Raw genomic sequence first — 18844 nt, 5'->3', positions numbered from 1 at the left:
AAGCCAGAACAGCATACTTGATGAGAAAATGTGGCAACCTGCAAATGAAGTTTCATTGACCCGTGAAGGTTTAAGAACTTAAAATCTCAATTTTTAAATCCTATAGGAGCTACAGTAATTCCCACAAAATTTTATCTGTAGTTTAAAATTATGTAAGTATTGTCAGCTAAAGATGTAGTAGTCACTGTGAACTGTAAATTATTATCACTTCAGATAAGGGGAATGAAGTGCAGAGAAGTGAAACAATGGTTTTATGTTCTACAGCTTGTCTGTCAGTAGAAACCAAAGAACCATTGCATTCTGTTTTTTTACAATTATTTTAACCACCTGTTTCCTTTCTGCTTTTTGAATTGCTCATGATCTTTAAAGTTCCCAAAATATCAAGCCCAAGCCCTGCAAGGTTTTTTTGGGTTTGAGCAGTTGATGATATTGACGGGGGTCTTAGATCGGGCAGATGACTGCTTTTGAATACTGGAGTTAAGTTGCTGCTTCTACTAGTGCTTTTTAATGCATTAGGTTTTGAGGCTGACACTGTACAAATCACCAGACTAATTAAGAGAAAAAGGAAAACCCCTAGGATTTCATCTCAAAGTAATCATAAATTAAAAGTTTCTGGTTCTCAAAAAGGCTTGCTAAGGAAACTAAGCACTTAGGATGCAACATGTGACTCACTTTCTTTTTAGTACCTCTTAAGCCCACATGCTAAAATATACTTCAAATTTATTTGAAAATCAGTAGCAGAGACATATCAACATCTCTTCAATGGAAAAAGCAGGGACAATTCAGCTGATCTGCTAGTGTTTATCAGCTGGGTTTTTCCTGTGTTCTCTCTAAAATTATAATTTTAATTTTTCTATGAAAAAGGACAATAGCCAAAAGCAAAAGACTAAAGGAATATAGTAAATTAAGGAGAGTATTCACTCATATCTCTCTAAATGCTCAGTCAGCCTTCAGGAATTTGCAATCCAATGACTTCCTGTGCCAGAAGTAATTTCTGTGCATTAATAGCCCTCTATGGATTTCTTTCATGAATCTGCCCCCATGGGCACATCTGCAGGAAGGCAAGCTCCATTAGTTCTACCATTCTCAGGAGAGTCAATCTTTAGTTTTCTGTCATCATTGTTGCTATGTCAAAGGTTGATTCTAGATAGTATAATAAAACATTTTTTACTTTAAGAAAACAAAAGCTGGTATCCTTATCTCCAACCACTGTGCATCTTCCCTTTTAAGGCTGACATCAGTAGCCCTTTCTTCCTAACAGTAGTGAATTTGACATTTTTTCTGGGAGTGTTCATTTATTCAAGTGGCTTTGATTTGCATGAATATTCAGTGGTCTCCATTGGGCTGGCTTCAACATGTGGGTGGGCCTAATGGTTAATAATGTTATCTGGATGTTTGATAAAAAGACTTAACAAAGAAATGCTTGGAGACTTATTGATGAAGGGGCTTGGAGACCTTAGCGAACATACCAAGTGCCTCAGTACCAGAAACAGAAAACAGCTGGCATGCTGCAAGCTTAGGGCTTGCTCTTCATGATGATTGCTTCTCACATGATGTCTTTTGCAGGCTCTTTGTTTCCCTTTTCTGCATTAAGGTTTTTCCATTTATTTGGGCCAATCGTGCCACAGGTTCTTGCAATCCTCTCTGGTTCTTAAGTGTTTCTGGTTTTAAAAACTTGATGGTGATATTGCCAACTGATGAGCTTGTATCAGCAGGACACCAGGCAGGAGAATGGACAACATGCTGCATGTTTGAGTTTTTCGGGTATCCCTCATCCCACTGATAATACATTTATCTAAGAACTGGACTGTTGCTGTTCCAGCAGGTATATATGTGTTCAAGACTAACTAAGAAGCTAGTAAGATTGCAGAGATCACAGTTTACAGAAGGAAATTTTGAGGAAAGCATCAAGCTTTTTATTTCAAATGTAACTACTTGTTTCTGGAGGGGGAAAAAAATAGGTCATCTGTATAAATTTCCAGTGTCTCTCTTGCCATTTGTCTTACATTGGGAAGTTATTTTATGTTCATGTACACATGTCATTCCTGTCTAGGCCACTGTCTGCAGAGTTTCTTACACTTTCTTATACCTCTTAAACCAAAGGTCAAGTGTTGTCAGCCTGCACCCCATGCAACCTGGCAAACCTCTATGCACACACGAGACCTAGAAGAAAAACTGAGTGGGGGAATTACACACAACTGTTCAAAACAAATCCTTCTGGTGGCTTCTTGAGGCAACCTTTTTTCTCTCTCTTTTTTTTTTTTTTTTTTTTTTTCCCAGTGGTAGTTGCATGAAGAAGGGAAGGGATTGGTTCTTTTATGTCACTGAAACTATATACGAAATATTTTTTTGGAGTTGCCTCACATTACAGCAACAATTCACAGAAGGAAGCAAAATGCGGTACAACATGTGTGGTCCTTAGCCCTTCTCAGAGCACAAGCTTCCTGCTGTCTCATAATTTAGAATTAATAGATTATGATGTGACTCTGAGGTGTTTAAGTTGCTTTCAGTTATGAGTAAATCAAGCTATTTCTGAGAATGCACTATCAAGCAGTGTTTATGGCTTAGGAAAATGTGTTGATTGTTGAGCTGTTCCTTGGTCTTAGTGTGAGAATTAGAAAAGAATAATGATCCTTGTAGTTAAGCTGCTGCTTGGGACCCTGGAAACAGTTTTTTAATTCACAGCCTTCTATAATATTATATAAATTATGTAGAGCACATTACATCAGTAAAATGGGACAAAGCTTCTTTGCTTTACAGGCTCGACGTGCCAGTTTGTTTGGTGGATGTATAAACTACAACTTTTTTGACAAAACAAAAACCTGATAAAATCTGAGTGTGATTCCTTTTATTATCTGCAGTGAAAGGCTTATCAGTAGTCTTTAATATTAGGATAGGGACAATATTATTTAGTATCTGCATCAGATACTAATCTGATGAGATGTATCTTTTCAGAGATGATGAATTTTATGTATTCTTACACTTTGCATTCAAAGATAATCAACCGTCAAGTGAAGTGTGAAATGTTTAGTGTCCATGCTGTGAATAGTGTTTGGACACGACTGTCATTAATTTTGTTGGCATGGGAAGGTATAGTTAGATGTGGGCACTGTTACACACTTTGGCTAGTGACGTCTAAGTCTTTCCAAGGACAATTGAACAGCATTGGGCGTCATGTTAATCTGATGTGTTAATTCACATTTGTAGTCCCAGTGGGGGGATATGTTGGCCAACCTGAGTAGTCTCGGTCTCCTATAACACACCAGATACATTCCTCCCCAAACCTGGGGGGTCCCCTGCAAGGGATCTCTATCATTTACATATGTATGTATACTTGTTGCTCTGGGACTTCGGCCATTGGAACATCCCATCTGGAAACATTTCATTTTCCTAATGAATATGTCATAAGGCAGTCTTAATTATTGTCTGTCTAGGCCTTCTCTAGTTAGATCTTACCCTCCAATCTCTTCCAAATTTACCTATATAATCTACCATGTGCATGTGCAACTTTCTTTTATTGCTGTAGATGCCCTTTTCTTAGAACTAATATGCTGGCTTTTGGCTTTTCTGACCTTGCAGCCCTTTGGTCTCTAAGGTACAAGATATCCTCTACTAAAAAGGAAACAACAGAATCAGAAGTGGTTGTAGTTTGGGGTTTTACCAGCCAGAGGTGGAAATGCCAGTCACGTGAACTTGCCTTAAAGGGGTCTGTGGGATCTCATGTTATTGTCTCTTTGCAGGGTATCATCCAAGCGTACAAGAGTGGCATAACCCTCCAGGGAAACACCACTAGCCTGGGCAGGTGGGACTACAGTGGGTCTTTCTTCTTCTCCATCTCTGCAATAACAACCATTGGTAAGAGTTCCCTGCTTACAGGGCCACCTCAGAGGTGGGAAAAGAGTGGGAATGAGGACTTGTACTCAGATGCTCCTCCAGCCCCATTTGGTTCCCTGGAGCTTGCAGTAGACAGGTAGGGAAGCACCCATGAACCCAGCCTAGGAGTGCTTTTTCAGTGCCAGTGCAGTAATGATCTCTAACTTATCAAACACAGGGATAATTAGCTCAGGACATATTCCTACTAAGTTACGTGGCTTCTGGGGCTTGAACTTCGTGGTGCTGCACTGCCTGGACTTTCCCAAATTTTGTGCACTCTGAGAGGTCTGAGGTGAATTGTGCATTGAAATGGGCTTTTCCTATCACAAGAACAGGAATGATTTTGGAAAATTCTTAATACTGGCTATTGCATCTTCAGAGACTATATTTATGATTTATTCCTCCTTATTACTGCCTGTATTAGATAAGGACCTTTTTGTTCAAGTGGAAGTTAAATGGCTGGATAAACATTACAATTCAGTTGACTCAGGTTTCAGCAAATGGATAATGCAAAGCCATGAAGAAATTATGAAAATAAGTTGGGGGAGAGAAAATGGAAAAAATAAAATGTACTAGGTAGAGAGCTAGTTAAGGCAGATGCCATTAATTATTGTCAGTTCGTGTCCCCTGTCCCCAAAACCATTAATAATTTGCCCAGATGTCTTTTTTCTTATGGTGTGACCCAGCATTAAAAAAAAAAAAAATGGAGGGGAAAGTATGTGGAGAAATGGTTGTTGAGTATCAAAAAATCTGTCATGGGTTTCTTGATTTGTTAGCTCTCTTCAATTTTAAGTATATTTTTAATTCAAGTATTTTCTTTTTGTACCCGAATGGAACCTTCTTTTGATTTCTGATTGGTTTTGAAGATACATTGGCTCCAGAGCACTACACCCCCAAGAACGAGCTCAAAGAAAGAGAGGGTTTGTGGGTTTTCTGTGGGGGTGGAGGTGAGTAGGTGGTGGTGTGTCATCTTCCTGTGACTCAGTATATCTTTCTGCCCTGCTCTTTTGCACATGCATTGTTCAGGTTGGGGGAGCGATCTTTCAGTATGTTGCACTACCAGGCAAGGGTTGCACCTGATGATGGCAGTAGAGGCTCATTAGACAGGATTACACAGGCTGGGGGTTTCCAGCGGAGCCTTGTCTGTTCCTTCCAGCCTTTGGTACAAAGCAGCACCTGCTCAGAGCTGCTTTGCTTGCCTCACTAGTGAATCCTGATGAGTTTCTTAGCCATCAGAGTGACTGTTTCACCACGGCCAATTTAACTTAATGATATTCAGGAAGAATCAAGTTTATCATGTTAAAATATAAGGGGATGTTGTGATGTTGGTAGAGGTCTAGACTAAGCATTTCTGCTCTTCTACTAAGAGTAGAAGCTAAACTACTCTTCCCACCCCTGCTCCCACTCCCCTCTTTTTTTAAGTAAACTTGCCCTGATGGCTATAGAGGAGGAGGACAGGACAGGGCATGACACAACTGAGTTGACAGCAGAGGCAACTGAAAACAACCAAATCTTACAGCACTTTATCTCATAATTTTAAAGCTGCTGCTATGACTCTAGAGACTTGTTAATAATTTTTCAATTGTGAATTTGAAAATGCCGTACAAGCCACTTCAGTGGAGAAAACTTCAGATGACTGGACCCTTTATTCTGCTTTTTCAAGTTTAATTGTTAGTTGCATACAGATTACTGTCATAACACTCTGTTGATAGCAATATATTGTAGAAGAGAAAACAACAAATGGCTTCACAGATCCTTACCCTGAGTCTGTTATCATAATTGCTCTTGTGAAAGTTCTTGAGATAATGAGGGGTTCAGCATCACTGAGGATGTGGTAAGCATCACCACAGTGTAATTGGGAAGGATAATTGATTATGTCAAGTAAAGAGACAAGTTCCTTTCCAAAGAACTCAGTGAAGTTCAGAGGGATGATTCACAATGGGAAACTTCATGTATAAGGTATGGCAATGAGATAAATGACAATTGAGAAGGGTTCTTGAGGATGTGAAGAGGTTTTAGTGTTCTTACCTGGCAAGGAAGGGTTCATCTCAGGCTGATTATGGAACCAATGAAAGTATGTCCAGCTGCACAAGATTACCTGATAGGAGTTAAAACCCAAGGCATTCTGGCAAATGAGTTCAGGAAGGGTAGAGTTAAGATGATAATGCAGAAGAAAGATTCTCAGGAATTTAGAGATATATAAAGATTTTGAAGAATATGGATGGCCTCTATTCCATGTGTTCCAGCTGCTGCAAGTCCTTTGGCCTGTTTGTCTCTTCCACCTTTTTTCTTTGCAATTAATACTATCCATGCCTTGATGGCCTCTTACGTGAAGTAACATCTTTATGACTCTTGTCCTTAGTCTGCCAGCACTACCAAAACCACTATCACTTTTACCTTCATCACTTTCCTTTAAGATGCTCTTTCTGTTCTGCCAGCTTCTGTATTCTACTTTAGGTGCTTTAGCCCCCCTAAGAAGGGTAGGTGTATTTCTCAAGTTCTTACCAGAACACTTTCTCACTGGGATACAGGAAGGGAAGTTAACTTCTTTCCCCATTAATACCAACCGAGGGGCATTAGCTTCTTTCCCCACTGACAAGGTTTAAATCCCCATGTCTCCTGTTGCAGCATCTTCTGCACCGTATCCTTCTTCCATTTAAATGAGAGCATCATCTATTTTCACTACTAGTGATTAAAAGCAGCATGTGAACTTTGCTTAAAAACAAAGTGAGTTCTAACCTGCAGGCTGGACATAGTTGCTGCCTCAGTCACAAATGTTTAAGGAACAGATATGTATGAACTAAAATATCTTGTTCAAAGAAGTGGCCCAAAGCCTATGTAGTTTTTGGCTAATCTCATATTTTGAATGGAAGTACATTTATAACTTTTGGGATAGGCAATGCTGGCCACCTGCTGATTCCTTCTCCCCACTGTTACACTTCTGTGCTTTCCTCATTGCTATCTTTGACATATATTATGCTAGATTTTATGTGTTACCTCATTTTCTGCAGGTTTTTCCATGAGAGCCCTTTCTCTAATGGCTTGAAGGGTCATCTTCAGAGTTTAGAGGTGTAGTACTAAATGTGATTAAAGAAAGAGAAGCTAACTTGCTGCTGGTTTTATCTGTCAGGCTTCTTTATCCCTTGCCGACACCAAGTCTCTCCTTTCTGTGTTTACTCTTCTCCTACTTAGTTTGGACTAACAGGGCAGAGGTCAAAGCAAGTTCAGAGTGGGGCACAAGATCAAAGTTCCTGAAGTCAAACAACCACAGGGTGGTGTAATTTCAGAGAAAGTGCTAGGGAAATGCTCTTTCTGTAGTCAGTGATGAGGCTGACTCGTCTGTGCAAGCCTAAGAGAGAAAGAAGTATTGTCCTCTCTAGCCTGAATGTCCCACCTAATATTGGGTGGATGGATGCCATTGCCTAGTGCTGTATTACCATTTTCAGGTGGCACAGCCACCAGAATGCAGATGTGTGAATTTCCAGGGCCCTTCTTTAAATATAAAATGGAGCAAGTAAACCATCTCACCATGAAGAAAAGAAGGGAGATGCCTTCTTCCTGTTCTCTGGTTAGCACAATACATAGCTCCTAAAAGCAATGCCCCAAAGACTGGGAGGTAACAACAGAGGCATGGATCAGACTATTCAGTGAGTAATGGTATTAACCACATTGTTAGAGATATTTAGTAGTTGCCACAGAGGATTCCAGTGCAGGGAATTAAACAGTAACAAGTTCAGGGCTATGAAATCCTGGTAGAGTAAAGCTTTGTGTCAACAAGAGTTTTGTGAAGACTCTGACCCTCTGCAGTACTGCCCAGGGTCTGGTGGAGCTCCTGAAAAATGGTCGGGTTCCTGCCCATTGCTTCCTGACAATATACTGGGGAATTCAGTTAAACTAACTTGATGTCTCAAAGTGGTTAAAATACAGAATAACAACTTATTCTTTCGTATTTGAATCCTCTGTAAACCTCAGGAACCTCTTGTGTAGGGGAGTTCTCTGTTGCAAAACTGCCACTGTTGATGTGTTTATTTTTTTTCCCTGCCCTGTGACAGCTGGCAGAGCTTTTTTACAGGGTTGACCAAGTAGGATGTGGCATAGTGATCCACGGGAGGTCACTGGTGGGTTTGGTGACAGCCACTCTTTGAGCTATCCAGCATCCTAGGAGAAGGATATCAGCTATCCAGCTATCTGAGCTAGCAGCTTCCTTTGAGCTATCTCCTGAGCACTGGAAATGTGGTCTGCTTTCCCAACTGCGTGCCATCTCACCCAGCTGAGACTAAGCCCACTATACAGCTTTCAGTGTATGCACAGTGTCATGAATAAAATCTCTCAAGAAATCCACCCCAGTTAAAATACTGTGTTTAGTTATGTACAGTTAATGTTCTTATTCCATTTGTAAACCTTGTACCCCTTGTTTACTCTGATGGTTATTAGTAATGTTAATTACTTAGCAGTTTCTGAAGTGTTTTAAAGGTTCTTATGAGACATTCCTGTACCCTTTCCCTTACTTCCCTGCTACTGTGTAACAGAGCTGCTCCCATGGGGGCTAAAACAAAAGCAACCCATTAGAAAGGTATGCCACAGAACTAGGCAACTCCCATGAAGCTGTGCCACGCTAGAACAAAGAAAGTCCCATGAAGCTGTGCAACCGAGCAATATGCAAACTAAGGCATGCAAGATGCCAAAACAATAAGCTAGCAGAGGAATAAGAGGACAAGGAAACATATTCTAGCAAGCTATGATGAAAGATCATCTCCCTGCATCACCTAAGCCTGTTTAGAAACCATCTTCCTACATCACCATGACCTAAGAGGACTGGAAAGGACTGACACCCCTAGACAGCAAACCAGAATGACAGGCTTCCTGGCTACTCTCATGAGGATGGAAGCCCCAGCTCTGCAGTGTGTGCTGCAAAGGTGCATTGTGTCTTCTCCTTGGAGTTGCCAGTGTGGGATATGGCCGTGGTTCAAGCAACCCCTCAGGCCCCCCAACCCAGGAGCTGAATCCTAATGAAGGCATTAAACAAGAGTCTTGTCTCCTGGCTAATTTCTTTCACACAGCACAAATCAAAGACTGCAGTACTCATCTGGAACATTTTTTTTCATTCACTGAAGGAATGTGTAACCAAATTTTACTCTCATCTGGAACTTTATAGAGCTAAAACTGTTAGTAACTTCCCTGGTTCAGCCTGCCAGGGTCCCAGTGAGCTTCCCTATGTAAGACACAATTCCTGACATTCTACCACCAGTAGGTTTAAAATCAGATTCTTAAAATTTTTTGTTTGTTCTAATCATAAAGCTGAAATGCCAGTGTAAGCAGTGTGGCTGCTTGGGGCTTGTGTCCTTTATGTAGAAGCTCCATGCCTGTAGCATCTTCCCTCTATGGATGAATTTGGAATAACTATGACTTCCAGGTCACTATGCCAGGTGTCCTTGGCTGTGTCCAGCTGTTAAGTGTTCTTGAACTTAGTGCAGACTTGGTGGGTATAATGTGAAATCTCCCAAGAAGGTTGAGAAGCCATTAGCATGTTAACATGTTTTATATAGTTATGGACACATTTGAAGTATGAGGGAGGATAGGAACCCCTGACTTGCTGATCTGCAGGTGAATGTAGATGGTGCCAAATGACCTCTGAAAATCCTAATGCTTGTAAGATTATAGGGTAGTTCAGGCTTCCTGGTACCTCAGGAGGTCTCCAGTGCAACTGTCTGCTTAAAGCAGTCAGCTATGAGATCAGAACGGGCTACTGAGCACTTTGTCAGGGCCACCTGCCAGTTAAGCTTGAGCCATGCTCTCATTTTCAGGAAGCAGACAAACATTATTACCATAAGGCTATGTGTGAGTGATCAGGAGATATGTTTGTGGCTTTTCCACTTTGAATTGCACAAAGATGTCTTTTCTATCTAAAGTGAATTTTCATATTTTATTTTTTTTTCCCTCAATGAAACATTTAAATTTTTCATGAGAAAAACCTTTCATTTCCACTGGATTAAAACATCCAGATTACTTGTAAAGAACACAAGGGAAAGAAAAGTTTAGATTTCCTGAAAAGTGTTAGATGACAAGCTAGTTGTGGGAGGAGCTGGATGACTTAAGGATTTAATTTCCTCCAGTGCCTGGGAAAACGGAAATGTGGCTCATTGGACGTCACCCCAACTGCTGAACAGAGTTTTTATAAATATTTAAATGCGTAATGCAAACTAAAGTAATTCTGGCATTGACACCCCTCAGTGAACTGCATGGTGGATACCTGGCCCCCAGGCTTAGATGAATTCCTGGTTATTCAAAGCTAAATACTGTCAACAAGAGCAGTCTGTACATTTGGGATTAGACCATGTCTGTAGGAAGTGATGGCTTGTGTACTATCAGGTAGGAGAAAAGATTTAATAGAACAAGAAGAGTTGCTTCTCTAACCAGTAAGTTTATTGGTGGTTTTAGCACTCAAACACATTTTTTGGGGGAGATTTGGTTTTATGCTAACTATGTTTTCTCTGCAGATGAAATTTTTTGGTAAATTTTCACATTTTTTTCAGCCTATGATATATACTTTTTATTCTAAGCACTTTTTGATGAAAATACTCTTTTATGTCTGGACAGTGAGAACAAACCTCTCATTGTAATAAGCAGGAAGTTGCAGCTGCCTCAGTTAACTGAGGACACTGAAAATGTTGTCTTATGAATTAAATGATCTTTTACTAATAAGTCTCATCTTAACAAGTCTACAGAGCTTCTGAATCCCCTATGGACAGGAATGTAATGGGAAAGCAGGAAAATATCCTGAATTCCTTAATATGTTCAACCAAAGCACATGAGTTAAAGCACATGGTTATGAACATTTAGAAATATAACTATTTGTTTTGTTTCTTCCAAAGAAGCTTAAGTTACATTACACCTTATTTCTAAATAAGAGGAGCTATACATAATCCAGCTGCTTCAGTGGAAACACACTTTGATGTCTCTGCAGTTTTTAGTGATCATTTCTCAGTGTCTCTTTGCTCAGACATGTACTAGGTGACATCCAAGCAGCAGGCTCATGAGGGATGTGACACAACTGGCAGTGTAGTTTTAGTTTCTGAATCTGGTTCATATTTTCTAATATGTAGCTAATGATGGTTTAAGACACCTGTTAATATTGAAGAGGGTAAATCCTATTTTCCCATTCCTGCTTGAGTTTTATAACAGCTGGGGCTTGTATACAATTAGCTTGGTATCTCCTTGTCTAGTGCAAAGTGGATGTAACCAGACAGGAATCAATTTCTGGCCATTTTGCATAATATAAGGTCTCCTATTCTATTTGGTTATACTTTTTATCCTGTATAAAAAGCTGGTGGGACTTGGCTTTTTTTGGCATATGTACAGCAACTGTGTACCAAGTCTTCAGAAAATTTTCTCAAGCTGCTGAGTCCAAGGGAAAAAGGAGCCAGAGAAATCAAATGCAAAGCAGATCTGGTGTTTGGAGGACTGGGTTTACAGTGCACATTATACCTTCCTTTATCAATCAACTTGCCATTCTAAATTAATTGTAACATAAAAGTTAAGTTTAGGTGCTCTGCCATCCAACACTATGTGACATCCCCACACTTCTGAAGGCTGCTGTGCTTCACAGAGACCAGAGAGCATCGGCCTTTCTTCTCTTATGTTTTTCTGCAGAGCAACTTAGAAATCTGTGGTTAAAAGGACTGCTCAAGACAGTACACAATTTTAAAACATGATATAGAAGGAAAAGGAAGGGAAAGGGTTGGGGGGAAACCACCTTGGGAATACCTGGCCATAAATGTATATGACTCATCATCAGCCTCCAGCTCTACAGTAAATGCCCCCCAGCACTTTCTCCTGGGCCAAGTCAGAATAGAAAGGTGGAACTAATCCACTGAAATGTCACAGCCAGCGTGAAATGCATCACACCAGACACATCTTTCTATAATTTGCATAGAAGGGGTCATCTACCAGATGTACTTGCCTACATGTCTCATTTACCATACCTGTTAGTTTAGAAATGGTGAAAGATGGCAGAAATTAGAAATCATTGTGCATTAACATTGCAAAGCTGCTCACAAGCAAAGCAGAAGTAGTAATGCCATGGTCTTACTTTAGTACCTTCTGTTTGACTGTATTTCAAAACAGCTAGTTACATAACAGCATCCCATTCTTTCTGTGAGATGCTTTCCCCCTTCCCAGGGACAGGCTTCTGGGGTTCCGTTGGGGGCATACTGTGTGCCTAAAATTATTGTAGGGGATGTCCTCCATATAATAAAATTTGGGATATGTGGGGGTACATACTTAGGAATAGTTTGCCCCCAAATCTTTCTCTGGGTGTTGTTTGCTGGTGCATATGCACAACTAACTGGAGTTGTCCATGGGGAGAGATTTTTGTTTGCAAAAGCTTGGCACAGAGTATGTAGATATCACCAGCTCATAGCTGCACACATTTCTGTGTCATCAGTCAGTGGCTTCTTGCAGCTGGCATGTGACAGAAGTTAGTGAAGAAATGGGAGTCTCAAGTTAACCACAGATGTTTGTACTCTCACTTATCTGGAATACAGAGCCCAACCCTGGAGCCTCTCCCTGCTGGGCACTGCTTACTTGCCCTGAGGCTACAGCACCCAAAAGCAGGGTAGCAAGGCAGCAGTGGAGGGAGTGCCTCTGTGCTTGCTGTGCAGATGGTTGGGCAGCGCTGGGAGGAGATAGCATTATTTGTAGCAAAAAGATAATCTCTGTGGTAAAAGATGTGGCTGTACACCAGTCTCTAATGAGCAGAGGTGGTTTTGGAATGTAGTCAAGGCCATAGGTCTCTGACTGGCTAAGACACTGTTGAAATGCTTGTGGTGTGTTAGTTCTTCTGTCATTTTAAGCATCCTAGTTAGACTTTTTTGTGGCAGAAAGAACTGGAAATTACAAGTGCAAGTCTGAAAATTTATGGAATTTTTATAAAGAATGTGTGGGGAATGAAGATGAGTGATTTTGAAGCCAGAATGATCTGAGGATACGAGCAAAGCAGTGATTGCAAGGCAGGACTTTATATTAGATCACTTCCTATGACTAGAAGAAAGAGGCAAAATTTAAAACACTTTTTTTTTTCTTTACGTCTGAAATTGAAGTATTTTACATAGGTTAAATATAATTTCTCTGGGTATATTGACTCTGGACAATAATTTTTACAATTTAAGGTGTATTTGGAACTTGTGGTGCAAAAGATTATAAGCAAGGAGGCAGTGTTAAGTTCACTAGTCCTGTGGGACAAAGGTAGAAAAAGGTGATTGTTATAATTAAAGCACTATTGTTGTGATTCAGAGACCATCTGACAGCCATGCAGGATCATTTACCAACAAAGCCCATGCCAACAATGCTTACAGAAATTGAACTAAACAGAAGGTTTGCATTTACGTCAGATCCCAGCCAGGGCAGTGGGTAGGGGAGAGGAAATTCACTGATAAATGGAAAAGGAACTAAGCAAAATTGGCAGGGAAAGAAATGTTATTTTCCAGCCTGTAATAGGATGTGATAAACAATGGATGTAACTTACAGTTATTTATAAAAAAGGTCCTTTTGGAGCAGTGACCCTCTCACCTAGCTTCTGTAGAAGATGGAGGTTCACCCCTCTGTGGACCTAATTTTCTGAGTCTGAGAGAGCTTCCAGCCTGTCAGTGGCTGATATGTTCCCAAGGGAAAGTATCTTGAGAACATTTCTCTCTCAAGGATGAGTTTTGTAAATAACTTCCTTTTCTCAAAACAATTCTTTACTGCTGTGCTGAGTGTGTTTTCTCTTGTTCCACCAATGGGACAAGAGAGGTGGTGTTCCCTTTACCAATCATGTTAAACCTGTATCGTAACACCCTATAAAGAAGCTGAAAAATTCAGAAATAAACTCTTCTGATGATCTACTCTCTGCCTGTTGCATTGAATCCACACTCTTTATTTGATGTCCAACAGTGACACCCCTCCAGGGGGAAGGGATAAGCAGTAAATATTTTGGATTTAATGCTTTGTTCCTTCCTATCTAGGCTATGGGAACCTGAGCCCCAGCACTGTGGTTGGGCGAATCTTCTGCATCGTGTTTGCACTTTTTGGGATCCCCTTGAACCTTGTACTCCTGAATGAAATTGGGCAGCTCATGCTGCTTGGGGTTCAGCATTGTGCTCATCGCCTAGAGGAGGTATTTCACTGGCAGGTAAGCAGTATGGACAGGCATATCTCAAAGAAAAAAAAAAGACAGAGGACATTGTCTGGTATTTGAGATCCTATGACTAACAAGAACAGCCTAGCTGACTATTTGACCAAAAAGGCAATAATACTTAGGAATAACTGGAAGCAAATAAATTTAGTTTATGACAGCCCTATGAGATGTCAGATAAGGTTGTTCATTACTGGAAGGAAATTCTGTGATGAATGACTTCCCTACAGTAGCAGTAGTGATAAAACATGTGAGCAATGCACAGTCCTAGACTATCTGGTCAGTTTATCATCAGTTTTAGATAGAATTGCATGTGAAAGTTACATGGGAACATTTGTGGAACACGCTTTAAACTGGCATGAATTTAGGACTTGTGAAGGTGATGCCAAATTTGTGTTGGCTGGGTGTCGAAGTTTAACCTCAGCTAAGTAATACGCAATTACTCATTCCTTCCCAGAGGGATGGGGAAGAGAATCGGAAGAGTTAAGAATTCATGTGTTGAGGTAAAGAGTTCAATAAGTAAAGCAAAAGCTGTGCACACAAGCAAAACAAAAAAGAGAATTTGTTCACCACTTTCCATCAGCAGGCAGGTGTTCAGCCATTCCCAGGAAAGCAAGACTCCATCATGCATGACACTTACTTGGGAAGACAAACTCCATCACTCTGAACATTCCCTGCTTCCTTCTTCCCCCAGCTCTATATGCTGAGAATGGTGTCATATGGTATGGAATATCCCTTTGGTCATTTGGGCTCAGCTGTCCTGGCTGTGTACCCTCCCAAATTCCTGTGTACCCCTGGCTTAGCCACTGGTAGGGTTGGATGAGAAGCTGAAAAGGCCTTCCCACTGTGCAGACACTAGTCAGCATCAATAGAAATACCTCTGTATTACCAACAGTTTTCAACACAAATTTAAAGCACAGCCCCCTACTAAGGGGAAGAAAATAACCATCCCAGCTAAAACCAGCACACATGTGGGACAGACACACCATTGTAGTGGAATTCAATGAATGTTTGTATGCATTTGTGGAGTCCATGATCATATCCTCATCATCTCCAACTGGAAACCAAGCTGGACTTTCCTTGCTGCACTGCTTGTGACAATATTTGGGGTTTTTTTTTTTTCCCCTTCCTGTTTTACTAGAATAAGGCTTCCTTCCTGATGAAGACCTGTGCACTGGTAACTGGCTTGTTATTGTTCCTCCTGCTACCTCCCTTGTTATTCTCTGACAAAGAAGGCTGGTCTTATGAAGAAGGCTTCTACTATTCCTTCATTACCCTCAGCACTATAGGGTTTGGAGACTATGTGATTGGTGAGTAGCTCACATTTCATTGCTTTCACCTACTGAACAGCAAATCCATGACATACAAAACTCCCCTCTTGGCAGTTTGGCACCAGTAGTAATCCCCAGAACTGATGATCAGTATGTTGTTGTGGGCATTTAACAGGTTGGAAAATATGTGATTTCTGCCATAGCAACGCCACCTGTGGAAGAACAAAGACATTGTTTCCCAGTCATTCTGTGGGATTGAAATGACCTGTGCCTTGAATGCCTACACCACTAGGCAGGAGTGCTATGGTTTAATCACAGTAGTTGCTGAGGCACACTTATTACACTCCAGTGCATCAACAGCCATTAGTTTTAAGCCCCTCTGCATCATCATTAACAGACAAGGACTGTTTCTTCTGTCAAAACCCTACATAACTGCATTCTAAAAGGCAGCTTAAGTCAGTTAGGTACAGACTGTCAGGCGCTACCTAGTTTTAGGTGCCAAAACCCTTTGCTGGAGGAAATGGGATTGGATTCATACCCACTGCATTTGCTGATCTGCAGGACACACCTTTTTGATAAAGACTTTCTCATTAAAAACAAACTGATTATAGAAACACATGCACCCTTGAATTCCTGGGAGACTGAAAGAGTAAAACATCTTGTTATGGATTTGCTATTTTCTTTTCTTCATAGCACTTTTTTGATGCTTAGACAACTTAATTTTAGTAATTTTAGGACTTGTCTGTAATGCATCAAAGTTATGATTAGAGCTTGTGTAGGCACACGTAAATAAGTTAGAAATAAAGTTAGCTTGGGGAATGGTAGCCAGATGGAGTTTGACAAAAGCTGGGTCAGCTCAGCATTTTCCTATACTAATTTTACAGATTATGCTGAACTCTGTGCTACAGCAGCTTTACTTCTCTCAGTTTCTGGTAATGCATTTGGTATTCCTTCCTCTTCCAGGTGTGCTTTCACCTGTGTAATACATTTGTAACTGGAATACTGCCACAGATACACTAGGTTTGGTATGGGAATAATTGAATATGTCAGTTGTCGTATGTAGAGGCGAAACAATTTCGCCTTACAATCCTGTATGTGTGGTTTATGCCTCAAAAATAAGATTCAAGTGATAATCATGCTGGGGAACCACTAGTGTGCTACAGAGCTGGGAGGAATCCCTGACCTACTATGAAGTATCTATGCAGAAAAGGACCTGGCAGTCCTAATGGGCACCAAGGTGTCCATGATCCTGCAGAGTGTGCCTCTGTGGCTGTGAAGGCTGGTGATAATTTCAAACTGTCTTCCAAGGTTTGGTTGTTCTTGAAGGTTTTAGGACTACTTAGGCCTCTTTTCTCCCACTCTCAGAAACTCTCTTGCTTATATCTGGTTTAAGAAGATACGTACAGTGGTACATAAAACCTGCTTACCCCTCTGCCTGCAGGAACCCCTGTTACATGCTAATAGGATATTGTGGTGCTGAATGATAAGCAGAGAAACTAAACTGTGTGCTTGAAAGTGAGTAATTTTACTCTGACATAAATGTAATTTGGGAAATTTTTTTCTTTCTTATGAGTGGTATTTGCAGTTCCTAAGGACTACTAGGCTGTTACTGACACATCATGAAACATACTTACAACATCTCTTACTGCATGCTAAGTAGATGGCATACTTGTGTTTTATGTAGAAATCACTAATATTCAATGATATTTCAACTATCTTTGCTTTGCATGTAATGTCTCATTTGAGGCACTCTTGATCCAATGTAGAAATGTTTTGGGTGATTCTGTTGTAGGGATGAACCCAGATCGCACCTATCCAAGCTGGTACAAGAATGTAATCTCTCTGTGGATCCTCTTTGGGATGGCCTGGCTAGCACTGGTTATCAAATTTTGCATCAACATTCTAGAGAGCTCCAGTGACTTCTGTCAATGCCACAAGCAGAACACAGAGATGGAAGAAGATTTCATGGATGGTAACAAAAATAGTATGACTGGACTTCAAAATGCAGAGATCAGCAGTAACAAAGACAAAAATGAAGGAACCAGTTGAATTCCACTCTTACACAGCTCCTACAGAAGCCCTCTAGAGAAGAAAAATACCCTTGGTGTTCTGTAGGTTTTAGTGCACCAAAGATGAATCATTTAGAAATGTGTAAGTGGAGCTGCCCTGACCTGTGAATGGGGTGAATGTTTGCTTATTGAGCTTGAAATGCTTTTATTCTGAATTGAGCAATGACAGGATGTTTCATTTGCAGCACCACCAAATATTACCAATAGGATTTTTATCCAAAAGTAGATTTATGGAAATATTACCTGCTCTCCCACCTCAGTCTATGAAGTAATCTTTGACATCGCTGAGCAACATTAGCTGCTGTCCATTTCTAAGCATGATTCCTGCAGCCTCTAGTTATATGTATGGCATTTTGCAAATGCCACAGTCATGAGAGCCATTTAATGCAGGGAACAAATAGCATATTGCTAAAAGAAATTAAAAGCACTGTTTAAAGCTATCTGGCAGTCATGGCAAATATGCACCATCACCTATATAGTCGTACTTGTGAAAGGTGGTAACCAGGTGCCTGATAGAAACAGATCATTCCATTTTTTAAAATTAATTTCTATATCAGAGGTCTGCTAACAGAGATTGGGTAGGCTATTCCTTACTTCAGAACTTGTGGGTTCATCCTTTGAAATATTTTGCAGGCCAAATGTCATCAGCTAAACATGACAGTTCATTTAGATAGATGTGTATTTTGCCACATCTTGGAAGCTGGAAAAGGACTAGAGGTAATTTTAAGAGTCAGTGGTTCCAACCTTTTCCTACTGCCAATATTAACAAAGGCTACTTCAGTCTAGAAGCAGACTGATTTTTCTTCAACTATGATCAAGTGATGTTGTTGTGATGAACTTCTCATGTCATGAATGATTAGTGTACCTGTTCTAACATGTTACATATAATCACAATTGGTTTTCATCTGCAGAATGCCAGACATAGTTATTTGACCTTCGTGTCTGTCATGAAACTGACACAAAGGAACTTGGTTGGGTGTTTTTAGTTCCATTAAATTCTGAAAAATCTTTTGATACATTATGCTATTTATAAAGGTGCAACAGAGTCTAACTTCTGGTGCTGTTTGTATTCCATTACCTGTTCTTCTCATTTTGTTATTCCTGTTGTGCTATTTGTGTCCTGTGCATTAACTTTGGAAACTTCACCATGACAGCAAACCAGAATGAAGCATTTGGTTGAGCCTTCAGCTTTTGCAGTGAACCAAGATTCCACAAGGTAGTCAGAGCTATATCCATAGCTATATTCACAGAAATTGAGTGAGTGAAAAGCATACAGTTTTCAGGAGTAAAAGTTCTGAAACATATATTGTGAAAAATGTGTTTCCAGAAGAGGCCAGTGTGAGTGTTGGTATCTGGTAGAATTGATTACAGGAAAAAAATGCAACAAACGGATCAGCTGAATGAAAATTAGTCTGTTGACCTTTTTATGATTGCACAGTAGTTCTCTCAAATATGGTTTG

At 40.3% G+C, this 18844-nt stretch overlaps 1 protein-coding gene across 1 annotated transcript in view; it reads left to right on the top strand.

Annotated features, from left to right (window-relative positions):
• Positions 1-18602, top strand: part of LOC131577684 (potassium channel subfamily K member 17-like) — a 28001-nt gene extending 9399 nt beyond the window's left edge. Inside the window, exons 2-5 of the mRNA XM_058835726.1 lie at positions 3741-3855; positions 13875-14041; positions 15186-15354; positions 17108-18602. Of these exons, the coding sequence (XP_058691709.1) occupies positions 3741-3855; positions 13875-14041; positions 15186-15354; positions 17108-17364 (708 nt within the window). The 3' untranslated portion in view covers positions 17365-18602. The remainder of the gene's footprint in view (positions 1-3740; positions 3856-13874; positions 14042-15185; positions 15355-17107) is intronic.
• Positions 18603-18844: the final 242 nt, after the last annotated feature.

The sequence above is a fragment of the Poecile atricapillus genome, chromosome 3, assembly GCF_030490865.1.
Source record: "Poecile atricapillus isolate bPoeAtr1 chromosome 3, bPoeAtr1.hap1, whole genome shotgun sequence".
Classification (NCBI taxonomy): Eukaryota; Metazoa; Chordata; class Aves; order Passeriformes; family Paridae; genus Poecile; species Poecile atricapillus.
This window is presented reverse-complemented; position numbering and strand designations above follow the sequence as displayed.